This window comes from Polistes dominula, unplaced genomic scaffold, assembly GCF_049000335.1.
Source record: "Polistes dominula isolate Pdom_NZ unplaced genomic scaffold, Pdom_raw_medaka contig_17, whole genome shotgun sequence".
Classification (NCBI taxonomy): Eukaryota; Metazoa; Arthropoda; class Insecta; order Hymenoptera; family Vespidae; genus Polistes; species Polistes dominula.
The window spans coordinates 3,304,504-3,318,170 of NW_028301049.1; the positions used below are offsets into that span (position 1 = coordinate 3,304,504).

At 27.1% G+C, this 13,667-nt stretch overlaps 2 protein-coding genes across 8 annotated transcripts; one reads left to right on the forward strand and one right to left on the reverse strand.

Annotated features, from left to right (window-relative positions):
• Positions 1-21: 21 nt before the first annotated feature.
• On the forward strand, positions 22-2,790 carry LOC107067903 (tektin-3). The gene is made up of 9 exons (XM_089175592.1): positions 22-66; positions 138-292; positions 370-621; positions 698-930; positions 1,006-1,115; positions 1,187-1,335; positions 1,427-1,649; positions 1,872-2,026; positions 2,101-2,790. The coding sequence occupies exons 1-9, from the start codon at positions 25-27 to the stop codon at positions 2,309-2,311; spliced, it is 1,530 nt and encodes a 509-aa protein (XP_089031718.1). The 5' UTR covers positions 22-24; the 3' UTR covers positions 2,312-2,790.
• On the reverse strand, positions 2,625-13,524 carry mino (glycerol-3-phosphate acyltransferase mino). 7 transcript variants are annotated; one of them, XM_089175589.1, is made up of 15 exons: positions 8,644-10,147; positions 8,460-8,561; positions 8,243-8,311; positions 6,211-6,317; positions 5,901-6,079; positions 5,671-5,826; positions 5,205-5,599; positions 4,644-5,067; positions 4,358-4,526; positions 4,109-4,287; positions 3,839-4,022; positions 3,534-3,754; positions 3,366-3,476; positions 3,089-3,281; positions 2,625-3,007 (listed from the first exon to the last, which is right to left on the reverse strand). In XM_089175589.1, the coding sequence occupies exons 3-15, from the start codon at positions 8,302-8,304 to the stop codon at positions 2,820-2,822; spliced, it is 2,568 nt and encodes an 855-aa protein (XP_089031715.1). In that variant the 5' UTR covers positions 8,305-8,311; positions 8,460-8,561; positions 8,644-10,147; the 3' UTR covers positions 2,625-2,819. The 7 variants fall into 7 exon arrangements, with proteins under 7 accessions (XP_089031715.1, XP_015179452.2, XP_015179453.2 ...); XM_015323966.2 differs by adding an exon at positions 10,792-10,899 and having other exon boundaries at positions 8,243-9,350; XM_015323967.2 differs by adding an exon at positions 10,477-10,534 and having other exon boundaries at positions 8,243-9,350.
• Between the last annotated feature and the right edge of the window lie 143 nt (positions 13,525-13,667).

Consider the following 13,667-nt stretch of genomic DNA (forward strand, 5'->3'; position numbering starts at 1 on the left):
TGTTTATAATCATAAATAATAAATATGGAGACAGAAAAAGAAAAGAAAGAAACTGTACTTTATTCGGTATGCATTCTGTGTAAATAAATAATAAATTATTTTGTTATATTGTATTACATAAATTAATTTTATTATAGCAACTTCAACCATGGAGTACGGTAGGAGTACTTCCTTGCATGGAACAAATTGCTGGACCACCAATTCCCGTAAGAGTTGGAGAACTTTATAAAACACCACGTCCACATCCTTGGCGACCAACATTGGGTTATGAAATTATAGAAGCGTCACCTTTGTAAGATATTATACAGGGTGTTATGTAACCGGTGGTATTTCCTTCAAACTTTGTTAAGATTTTTCTAATATTTTTAGACCTGAACAACCTATAACGAATCAACTCGTAGATCCATGTTTTATGCCAGGTGGTATGTTAACAAAACCCATGAAATTTCCAAATTTGGTAACTGGTTTCGATAGAAATCCTTCACACGCCGCACGTACTGCATTGTACACAAGATATACTCCATACGATTGGGTACAAAATCAAATAAGACTTTATAATGAATCAAATGCTAATAAAAATTATTCTGAGAACTTACGAAAGGATACCGAACGTCTTATGCGGTATATAAAATAATATTTATTTATTATATACTATTGAATATTTATTATTTTAAATATTAGATGATTTTTATATCAGAGAAGCAGACGAAAGAGTACAAGAAGGGCAAATGGATACTGGACGTAAATTAGGTGAAAGAATTACGGATACTTCATTTTGGCGAAATGAAGGAGCTTCAGAATTGCAAAGATTAATTATTGAAAATCGAAAGATGCAAGATTGTCGTAGAAATTTACAACAAACTATTCAAAATCTTGAAGGACAATTACACATTGCTCAAGAGTGTCTCTATTATCGTGAATCTCGAACAGGTTTCATTAAGTTATATAATTAATTATGTCATTTACTTGTATTCGTTGATATTTTCTAATTTTGTAAAATATTAGGTAACGATTTGGTGCACGATCAGGCTGAACACGCGCTTCTTAAAGAAGTTGAAACTGTCAAAAATTGTCAAAAGAAATTGGAACAATTTACAGAAAAATGTCTAAATCAAGTATTTAATAAAAACTATCGATGTAACGTCTATCTTACATTATTATCTTATATTTGTACATTTTGTTTTAGCTTTCCGATGGTAGAGCGGTACAAAATCAATTAGAAATCGATATAAGAAATAAAGAAGTTGCACTTGGTATTGATACCATGTGTCATCAATTAAATAACTTTAGTCGTGGTTTACAATATTACGGTGGAATTGAAAAATATGATTCTAGGTAGTTATAAATAATTATTTATATCTTTGATAATATTTCTTAAAAATGTTTTTTTTTTTTTATAAATTGATGGGTTTTTATTAATTAATAGTATCACAGAAGCCGAATCATGGGCAGAAGCGTCAAACAAGACTGTCAAAAAATCTCAATCTGAGAGATCTAAGTCTAATCAGCTTAGAAATGATATCGAGAGTGCTATCAATGCAGTCGGACATGATATGTGGGAAGCCTGGGGTGAAACTAACAAAGCATTGGGTAGAAGAGCAGCGGAAATGTTAGAAGCTAAAGGAAAAGTCCAATCGCATTTGTACAAAGTAAATTTTATTTACATTTATTAGAAAATCTTGCCTATAATAGTGAATTTTTTTGTTGTTGTTGTTTTTTTTTTTTATATATCAAAATAGTTTTATATTATTTACGAAATTACATTAGTTTATTTTTATTAGAAATAAGTAGAACTCGGTATCGCGTTCTGTCCTTAGTTTTATTCAAATTTGATGAGATTGTAAATTTATATCCTACGCATCATATTGTAGATTCAAGAAGAACTTTTTTATATTGAAAAAAATCTACAATTGATGCAGAAAGCAATTGCTGATAAAAGTAGCGCCTTAAAAGTAGCGCATACGCGTCTCGAAGCCAGGTCGCGTAGACCTGAAACTGAATTATGTAAAGACTATGCTCAACTTAGGTTTGTTTATTTATTTAATATCAAATTTTATAAGTTAATTTATATTCTAATATTCTACTATAACATTATTGTAGAATGGTCGAAGAAGTAGAAACGATCAATCAAATGATACACGATATGAATTTGAAATTGCAAACATTCGAAGCACAACATCAGCAATTACTCTCTACGAGAGCTAATTTGGAAACAGATTTAAAATCAAAAGTAGATGCTTTGTTCATAGACAGAGAAAAATGTTTGGGTTTGAGACGAAGTTATCCAATGGCATCGGCTATCAAATTTTAATTTTCTTATTGTAAAAACGATTTATAATTATTTTCATTTTAACTCGCTTTTTTTTTGACTTTTTTCTCCTCTTCCTCTTTGTTATATTTTATTTATGTGCATTTCAAAATAAATTCTTTAATATTAAGATGATAAAATTCTTATCGACAAAAACAATTATAAATTGATATATAGATATCACATTATGATTTTAGCACTCATTTACTATGATACAATGAAAAATTCATCATAAAATAATCTTGTCTTAGTAAACTTTTCGACTGTACAAACATTTGTGAAAACTATGAATTTAAAGTGATAACTATTTACCTTGTGTATATATATATACATATATATATATGCACAATATTGTGTGTATATATATATATATATATATATCTTTTTAATATATTTAACATCTTTTTTTTTACGAATTTACAGAATATCATCTAAAAAATCTTAAAAAATATACTTTACGGCTTAGAAAAACTATATACAACGTACCATCAACTTTTTTTTATCTTGAAGTTCACTTCGTATTTCTGAACCATTGAAATATTGCTATATCTTGATACAACGTTTCGATAGCCTTGTTTGTATTGTAACCCGATTTTAATCGAAATTTTTTAACGTTATCTTGAATAATACATTCTAAGATGTCCCACTTTTCAAAAAGTTTAAAAGAATTCTTAATAGGATCAACACATAAACTTTCACCTAAAATAATCACGTTAAATTTCGTTATTAAATGAAAATCTTATTATTTAATAATAAAATTATGAATTAAACATTATTTACCATAAACAATTCTACCGTTGTCCAAATTCGTTTGAATCTCGTTAGAAACTTCTTTGATTAAGTCCCTTTCGGATAAAGATTTTCCTATTAATTTTTTCAAAGTAAGTGCACTATATGAGTATGTATCTATTAATGGACGTAAAATCGCATGTAAAAATTCCATATGCGTGACTTCTAATGGTGTTAAATCAAGCTGAAAAATAAGATTCATTGTAAGATATTATTTTAATGTTATTAATCATTTAATAATGAATTAAATAAATTAAATATATTTTACAGAATATTTTTTCGGTTTTGTCGGAATGTTTTCCATACATTCTTCATCTGAACTATCATCAAAATATTTTGAACATCTTCTACTCCACTTTTCTATATCTACGTAAGATTCCTGTCAAATAATTCTTATTAAAATCAAATGAATATAGACATTTTTCTATAAACTTACCTCATCCAATTTAATAGAAAGAGAATTTTTAAGTTCATCTATTGCTTCATCAATTTTGAATTCAAGCGTTTCACAAGGTTTGCAAAAAATAAGCTCGTATCTTAATATATCGCATAGTTTAATTATTTTTTTTACTACTACATCTTTAAAAAAAGTTTTATAAGTTAGAGTAACTCGGGAATTAGTTACTATAGGTAACGTTTCAATACCAATTACCGTAACTGAAAATATAATATATCGATAAGATATAATAATATGAATTAAAATATATTTTAATATGTATTTAAAATGAAGTGAGTTATTACCTATAGCGCTTTTAATAGCGTAATAAGGTAACATAGTATTACTGTAATACGATAATTCAATTAAACTTGATAATATTGTTACAGGATAAACCATAACGACATTTGATTTAATATTCTGTCCATTTACAGATTCTATTATTTCTTCCTCCTGTTGTTTGATTAATCCTGGACCTAAGATATCCAACTGGAAATGAAAAGTTTCCATTGTTTCTTTACTATCATCGTTTAGTTTATTTATTAAAATAGAAATAATATTATTATTTTACTAACTGCATGATTAATAATATCAATGGTTTGGCCAGTGAAAGCCAAATCATCATCTTTGAAATCTTCTCGAACTTCGTCAAACGATTCTACCAATTTGTCTAAACTACATCCATTCCTAAATTTATTTAATAGTAGACAAGCGACAACATTTGTTGACATAATAGGAGTATATTTAGAACAATCTGAAAAAATAAATTCTAGCAATTTTTGTTTGTTATAATAATTACGAGACAGTTTTTTTTTGTTACATACCATATACAACATGACGCGCTATTTTATCAACCAGTTGACGATGTTCTTCTACTACAAAATCTGTTCCATAAAGAGATGAATTAGATATCGTGTATTTCAGAGTCCTGTCTTCCCTTGGAGAATTTCTAGACTGTTTTTGTTGTAATTCTTGAACTGATTTCACCATTTCCTAATCATATACATGAATGCATAAATAAATAAATTATATATTCACATGTACACTCATGATACTCTGCATTCGACTCATTCTCTCGAGAACACATGAGACTTTTTTATTTTTACTTACTTTAAGTGAAAATGGTTGACAAAAATTAATTTTAATAATCCCATAATTTCCCATTAATGTAGACCACATAGCTTTTATAGTTGATCCAAAAGTTTCCATTTTTTTGGGTTGTCCTAATTGTTCTCTAACAAAGTTTCCATCTACCAGACGTTCATAATTCATCGCAGTCGGTATTATTAAAGCATCCTCGATTGTACCATCCATATTAGCATCGACAATAACACTTAGGATACCACCTTTTGGCATACATGGTTTACCAGTTCTTGTTCTACCACCCTCGACGAAGAATTCCATATTATGACCGGCTCGAAGACTTTCCGTAATATATGTATGAAGAATGGCACGATAAAGAACATCTTTACGATTTGCGCATGAATCGATACGCCGTTTAATAAAAAATGCACCTAAACCTCTGAGAAGTCGTCTGGAAACATAATAAATAATTTGTAGTTTTGCCAATCATTTTATTAAACCATTGCCCTGCAACATTGGAACTGAAATTGTAGGGCAAGGGGTTGATGTAAGATCATTAATATAAAAAAGCAGAATAATAATACATACCCAATAATAGGAATTTTTAAATTATCACCAGCTGCAATCAACGGGTTTCTAATATTATACTTAAGAAGAATAAAACTTATCATAACGTAATCCAAATGACTACGATGCAGGGGTAAGAAAATTAAAGGCAAACCAGATTCTTTTGCCTTTGTCAACATTTCTATATGCGGAGAATAAACTATAGCCGATTGCGTGAAGCAAGGTAATAATTTGTAAAGAACCCATGCGACTATTTTTAATAAGACATTACTAATTTTACTTTCCATGTCTAAAAGTATCATCTTCGCTCGTTCTTGAGCTTTTATAAAGGCTGTCTTTTCATTTATTTGATCTTTTACAGACATTTCTAAACCAGCTAATTTAATTGCTTCTTTTAATCTCTCATTGTTCAATACCTAAAACAAATCTGTATGAAATATGTTTTTTTTTTTATTTATAACAAATTAACAAATTTAATATTACTCACTGTCTCTGTTAATCTTGGATAATGATATGTTTTAACATTGTAAACGTGAGACAAATGACCAAACAATTTAGAAAATAATCCAGGACCGGAATCTATCGTCATTATGCTTACACCATATGGATCCCGACATTGTTGATTTACTAAACTTGCGTTATACTACAATGAACAAAATAAAGATTTAATTAATTAGCAAATTTAAATTTACTTCAATTTATAATAAATAAACTTACTTTAGACGAAGTCATTGTACAACGAGTGCAACAATTTCTTAATAATGAACTTGTTCCTTCATAACACGATATAGGTAGCTCATCAAAGCTCATTTTATTATATTTAGCAGCAGTTAATAATTCATTATCTTCGGGACATTTTGGTATCAAATCTTCCCTTTTTTTAAGCGGGATTAAACCTAAAATATAAAAACTTGATATAAGTTTTTTTTTTTTTTCATAATTTTATGACAGCGTGTTTGTTCTAACATTAAACTAAAAATTGATCAAATTCATTTGAAAATATTCGTACAAATTATACAAAATTTACCATCATCTTCCGTTTTAATTTTTGGTTTCATCCTTTCCGTCTTTTTCTCCCATTTTACATAAACTTCTTGAAGTCGCATGAAAAGTACGTCAACCATGTTCGTAGCTCTGTAAAAAGAAAACTTAATAAATTAAATACAAGTAATTTAATGTTATATTGAGTATACACTCCTCTGTAAATTTTATATTGTGTAGGAGGAGGATGTATATATTAATTTTTGTAAATTAATTGAGATCTTGTAGCTGGAAGGATTACTTATAACCGAGATGACGAAAAGTCACTCGACTGCGTAATGTTTTTTTTTTTTTTTTACTTTGAATGATAATATCACATGACATGTCAATAAGGTATTAGATGTAATTTAATCATCGATTGAAACAAGTTTATCGAGAAATTATTATCATTATTTCAATTTGATTTAATTCTTATTAGTTATTTAAAAATTAAGCAAATTTTAATTCAACACAAAGTTCATCGTAATTATAATTAATATTAAAAATGTTTTGTTCTGTATTTAAAAAAAAAAACAAAAAACAAAAAACAAAAAAAATAAAATAATAATAATTTGATAAGACTGATAAAGACGCGTAACAATAACTGTCAAAGTCCAAGGGAATGAAGATATCATGTATTTAGATTTGAAGAAGAAAGAAAAGAAAGAAAAAAAAATGAAGAATGGAAATGAACAGAGCTGATAGAAACAATGAACAAGTTCTATTATAATCTTCAATTATAATGATACATATTACTCTTGTTAATTTTCTTTTCAAATTTCTTTCTCGTTTCTTAACAACACTACTTATAAATAATTTTTTAAAATGTTAACAAAAAGAAGCAGATAAGTCTTATGATGTTATTTTTTTTTTTTTTAATCTTGTATCTAATTCGAACAAGATTTTATTATCGAAACCTTTTTATTTGCAACCATCCTGTATACTTCTTCATTTTTTTTAGATTTTCTTATTATACTTTCATTTCAATCATTCAATTTCAATAATTCATTTGAAATGTAAAATTAAAAATTCAACAGAAAAAAAAATAATTGATTTAAATTATATCGCGAATAAACACATGTCCTTGTATATTTGCGTTATAATAATTAACATATATAGTTGTTTCACACAAAGTTTTAAGAAATAAAAGATAAAACAAAAATATTAAGTCATTTCATTTAAAAATATTTTCTACAAAAACTTGAAGTTTTTCATATATATAATTAAGATAATAACTTTAGTAAAAATATATACTTATCCATCAAAGTAATTTTGTTTCAACAAGAGATAATAAAAAAAAAAAATATAGATATTATTTTTAAACATTACATAAACAATAAATAGTAAAATGTACAATAAATCTAGAAATGAACAAATATAAGGACATTGGAAAAAATAATTACTATTACAATTATTTAATACAGGACAATCATCATCCTGCCGGTAGTTCTTTATGGTAACGAAACGTGGTCGTTTACGTTACGGGATGAAAACAAATGTAAGGTTTTCTAGAACAAAGTACTTTGTAAAATCTTCGGTGCAAAATTTGATGAGGAAACGGGTGAATGAAGAAAACTCCATAAAGTAGAAGTACATCGATTGTAGTAAAACAAACAAGACATTATTAACTTTGTAAAATCACGCCGATTAAAATGGGCTGGTCACGTGGAGTGCATAGGGAAGGATAGAACGGCGCACAAAATATTGGTCAGTATACCGAATGGGAAAAGACCACTAGATAGACCAAGACGTAGATAGGAGGATAATATTAGAAGGGACCTAAAAGAAATAGGATACTAAGACCGCGAATGGAAGGATTGCGCTCAGGGACGGGGAACAATGACGGATATTTGGTATTTGCGGCAATGAACTTTTCAGTCTCTAACGCCAATTAATAATAATAAAAAATAATAATAATAATTACAATTATTTATACACCACCCTAATATAATATTAATACAATTTTTTTAAAAGGAAAACTATATATTCTACTTTATAGTAAATTAATTGAAATTTACTACAGTCACAAATATTATTACCTGGTATTAAAAAAGTAGTAAAGCACCCCGCAGAAGAGAAAAATCTCGATGAGACCGTCCATTATTCCGCTGAGCATTGGTTCCCACCAAATTTTAAATTCAAATATTTGTGACGTTGAGAAAAGAAAAGAAAAGAAAAGAAAAGGCGAAGAAAAAGATACAGAAAAGAAATAGAAACTGAAAAAAAAAAAAAAAAAACCAAAATTCTTTTTCGTACCGGAAAAGGATATAACTAATTGCAGAGTATTTAAATGTTCCTTTCTGCACGTGGATACCAACGTTGGGGTACCGTTACCAACCACCACCAACAACTCTTACACTAAAACACACGAGCAATGATTTAACTTAACTCGAGTTTAATCATAGAGGACGAACTGACATATGATCGAACACGAACGTACCGAAGGAAACGTCACATAGATCGCATCAAGAAAGTCTACGAGTTAATATATCCACCACAACCCCTCTACACTTCCATCTCCTCCTTCTCCTACTACTGGTACCTGTGCGTGCTCGCGCACCTCAACACGTGTCTATCCCCCCCACCCGTATGGGATTTCAAAAACTATTTTCTTCCTCTTTTTTTTTTATTATTCGTTGATTCGTTTTTTTTTTCTTTTTATACAGTTTCTAACGACGACTATTTATTAACTACAAAATTATTCCTTGAACTTTCTATAAGTTTGCGTTACAGTTGGGTAACAATCATTATCTTCACTACCACCATACCGATATCACTATCACCATCACCATCATTTTCATCATCATTATCATCATGATGTTCACCACACCACACCACACCACCACCACTATCAACTTTTCTCTCCTTCTCTTTCTCTTTCTTTTCTTCTTCTTCTTCTTCTTCTTCCCCCCGTTGTTCCTCGATAGAAAATGCAAGAAAGAGGGAGATAGAAAGAGAACAGTTCACTGACTTTTCGATACTCACTCGTGCGAGCTCGTGAACTCAAACTTTCTTGCCTTTCCGATCAAAAGGCATGTCATCAGATTTTTGTTATTTTATTTGTATCACCAATTTTTTGTCTAAATTTCAGAGTTTATATTATCATGTATTTGATATTATTAGTTCCGAGGTTTGGATGTGTCTTCTCTGCAATTTTGTTTTGTTTTGTTTTGTTTTAACATCTTTATAAATTCATCATAATTATTCCCGTTTGTATTTTCTTTCAGGATTTAATTGAATATTAAATTATCTTGATTATACATTAATGTATGTTTTTAATTTTTATCATTCCTATTATTTTGTTTTATTTTTCTTTTATTTCATATCTTAATAAAGATTTGATTTAATATCAAATCATTTGGATTCAAGTTCAAAGGTTTTATGCTTCAACGAGATCTTTTTTTTTTGTTTTTTTTTTTTTATTTCATCCACTTGTTCTCTTTTTTCTTTCTTTGTTTCTCTTTAACCCTAATCAAAGAGTTGATTTAATATTAAATCATATAAATCTGATATTAACTTTTCAAAGGTTCAATGTTTCAACGAGATCTTTTATCTTCAAAGTGTATCTTATTGTTTATTTCTTTATAATTATCTCTATATTTATTTTTAATATTAAATTTTTAATTCGTTTTAATATCAAATCATTTCAATCAATAAGTATAATCTACGTTAAATGTTCAATCTCGTTCAAAGGTTCAACATTACAGTGAGGTTTTTTTTTTGTTATCTTTGTAACATATCTTTTTTATTTCAATCTATTTTAGATTGAAAATTATACAAATTAAATATTAATCGTTTCAATGTCATTTTCTTTTTTATTTTGTTTTCGTAATATATATCTTGCAAAAAGTATTTCTCCTTTTTTTTCTTTTTCTCAGTTTTTATCTAACTTTAGTTTAGATTGGATTTAATTCATAAATAAGATATAATTGTTAAATTAGCTTATTAGATCTTTCTCTATGAATGAAAACAAATCGTAATTATTTTCTTTATTACACACTTTTTGGATAGTCTTTAAAAAAAGTTAACAAATATGTCTCTAAATTTTTAGATAAAGTATATTAGGTAAATTTAATATGATGAATAATGTCAGATAAATGTTGCTAAATTTTGATTGTATAATATTATGTATTATATATATATATATATATATATATATATATATATATATATATATATATATATATATATTGAAACATTTATCATTAATGTTTTTCTCTCATCCTATCTGGTTAAAGATAAAAATAAATATAAGTATAAATATACATATTACATCTGAATATATGTTCGTGATGAAATCGAATATAGATTTATTCGTTACTTTAATTAATCTGTTATGTAATTTAATAACAAAAAAAGAAAAAGAAGTGAAATTATAATAAGAAAATATTAATCACGATTAAATAACAATTTCTCTATTCGTTGACGTCAAATAATTACACATTCCAAGATGAAGTGAAAATAAAAAATAAAAGAAAATTCACAGGAGTTAAGATTGAAAGAAAGAAAGAAAAGAGAAAAGAGAAAAGAGAAAAGAAAAAAAGAATAATAATAATAATAATAATAATAAAATATTAAAAAAATCTACGATAAGATTTGACGCGTACACGACGAGGAACGGTCCATAACTGCGCTCAAACTTAAAAGCCAACACGACGAAACAATCGTAGAGAAAGGTCGCGTCGTCATAGCATGATTAAAAAGTTCATTCGACAAGAGAGTCTCATACTACGAATGATATTCTCATTCTATATCTTTACCTTGGGCTAATTTTCCTCTTAGACCCGATAAATTTATAACAAGGAATAATACTCATAATAATGCTAATGATAATAATGAAAAAAAAAGAAATAAATATATATAAAACATAAAAAAAGGAAAAGAAGCAAATCGTAATGATTTTAAAAAGATACCATGCTCGCGCGCCAGCTATCAAACGGTCTCTCATTGGTTGTCGAAACGTGGCGTTATTCGATTCGACCAATCGAATCGTTGACAACGACGCACTATCGTATAAGGCGATTCTCTCTTATGTAGAAATGTATCTAATATATTTAAAGGAACACGATTGAAAATTACTGATATGTATTGGCAAAATGTGTTATTTTGCATTAATTTATGATAATACTTGCAAAAATAATTAATCTTTATTATTATTACTATTATTATTATCATTACTTTTTTCTTTTAAAGTATAACGAATAAAAAATGAATTTATTCAGATACATTCTGTATAATTACGTATATATACCCATTTGTAAAATTCTAACATAAATATATATGTTTAATATTATATAAAAGATATGTTACTATTGCGTGACTCGTTACGTTGTAGTTAAAAGTAAGACGATGCGTGTAAATTGCATCGTTTTTTTCATTCCTCTTCTCATTGTCAATTTTATATACGAATGTAGATGACGAAAGGTAATTTAAGATAGCGTGGACGATGCACGATTTAGTCTCTTCGTGTCTCTCTCTATCTCTGTCTCTGCTGCTGGTAGTTTTGTCTGTCTGTGACTACTGTCTGTCTTGTCTGTGTGCACGACTTACAAATTAATCCTATTGAAAGCCATTAGCGTTTTATGCCGGACGTTATTGTGTGTCAATCTGTTGAGAATGCATTAAGATTCTTCGTCTATCCCTTCATTTGTTCCTCAATGTTACGATATATATGTGTTCATGTGGGAAAATAGCCTTTTTTGTGTTTTTCTATTTTTCATCATACATATTAAAATGAATTCAACATAAAGTTGTTTATTTCTTTTTCCTATTTAATATTAAAACCTAATGTATGCATGAAAGAACAATGAGGAATATTGACATAAAGAAATAAAATCAGAACAACTGTTACCCTTTTTCTTCGGTTGATCGCTATTAGAAAGCGTTTTACATGATAACCATGCATGTTCAAAGTAAATCAGACGATACCACTTGAATACACATGATGTCAATCAACTGTAATACTATTTTTTTTGTATTTGACATGATTATACAATATATTCTTATCATGTGTTCTAAATTATCGACAAATAATTTCATTCTACACATGCATAATAATGAATCTCTTATTATGAAATTGGTTTAAACTTATTTCTAACAAATAATATAACATAAAATAAACATAACTTTGTATTAATTATAAATTGTTTTATTTCTAATCTATGAATATTATTTTTCTCAATTTCTTTTTTCTTTTTTTTTTAAATGGTTTTACACCACTTTTCTGTGGTTATAGTTATTGTGGTATTTTGTATTGTTTGCACAACGCCACGTATTGTGTGCACAATTTTGTATTGTGCCACATTAGTTATGGTAGAGTGATTATTATAAAAATGATGTAAGTAAAGCGAATTATTTCTTAGATACTTCAATGAACAAAGTTCAACGTGTATTTATATGTATGTATTTTTAATAAAACTTTAAATGATAAAAAGAGAACCTTTGTAAATGTGTAAAATGATCCTCACTTGATCCTTGATCTTTAGAATAAACTTTTGTTTATAAAAATAGGTTAAGAATTATTCCTGAATTAACTGCTGGCGTAAACATTATTTTCGACATTTTAATGCAAGTATAGAGAGAAAAGTCTTAAAATTATTTTCGTTTGACTATACTCGACCTTGGAAAAAACGTCTTACAAAAGTAAACATTATTTTATCCATTATTATATCTATTTGTAATAATTTTAATAAATTATTTTTAATGTAATCTATAATGTTATTAATATCTACAAAAAAAAATAGATAAAAATAAAACATTATTTTATCTATTTTAATTTATTTTCAATTTGTTGAATTTACGTAAATTTAATTAAAAAAAAAGTTCTACATTGCAGGACATTCATTATCAAAAAAATATTCTGATAGATATCATATTATTATTGTTATTATTATTATGGTGCATAACCTGTAGCTATAAAAGTGATTTATAATCGATAATAAATATATAAATGTTCACATTACCTTTGATTATTCTTAATTGTTCAAAAGAAATTCTTCTTTAATATTTAATTAATCACTGGGATAAGTTTAACAAGAATTAATATGTCTTATGGAAATAAAATTTAATCAGATAGAAATATTAAGGAACACGTCACACTTGTTTCATTCGTTTTGAATGAAGAAGTTTCACATCGAAATAACAAAAGAATGTCCTTTCTGAAGTTGTCGCTGTTGAATTTAAATTTAAATTACATTTCAAATGAAACCCGTTTAGAATATTTCATTTTAAATCACGTACATCATATATTAATATAATGTATAGTAATATTAATCAAATATTTATATATATATATATATATATATATATATATATATATATATATATTTGTATATGGATAAATCAAAAATATTTTGTTAAATACACATTTAATACGATATATAAATAAAATGTTCCTTATCCTTTTTTAAAAGAAAATATATTTTTGTTAATATTCCGTACTTAAATTTGGAAAAAAAGAAAACA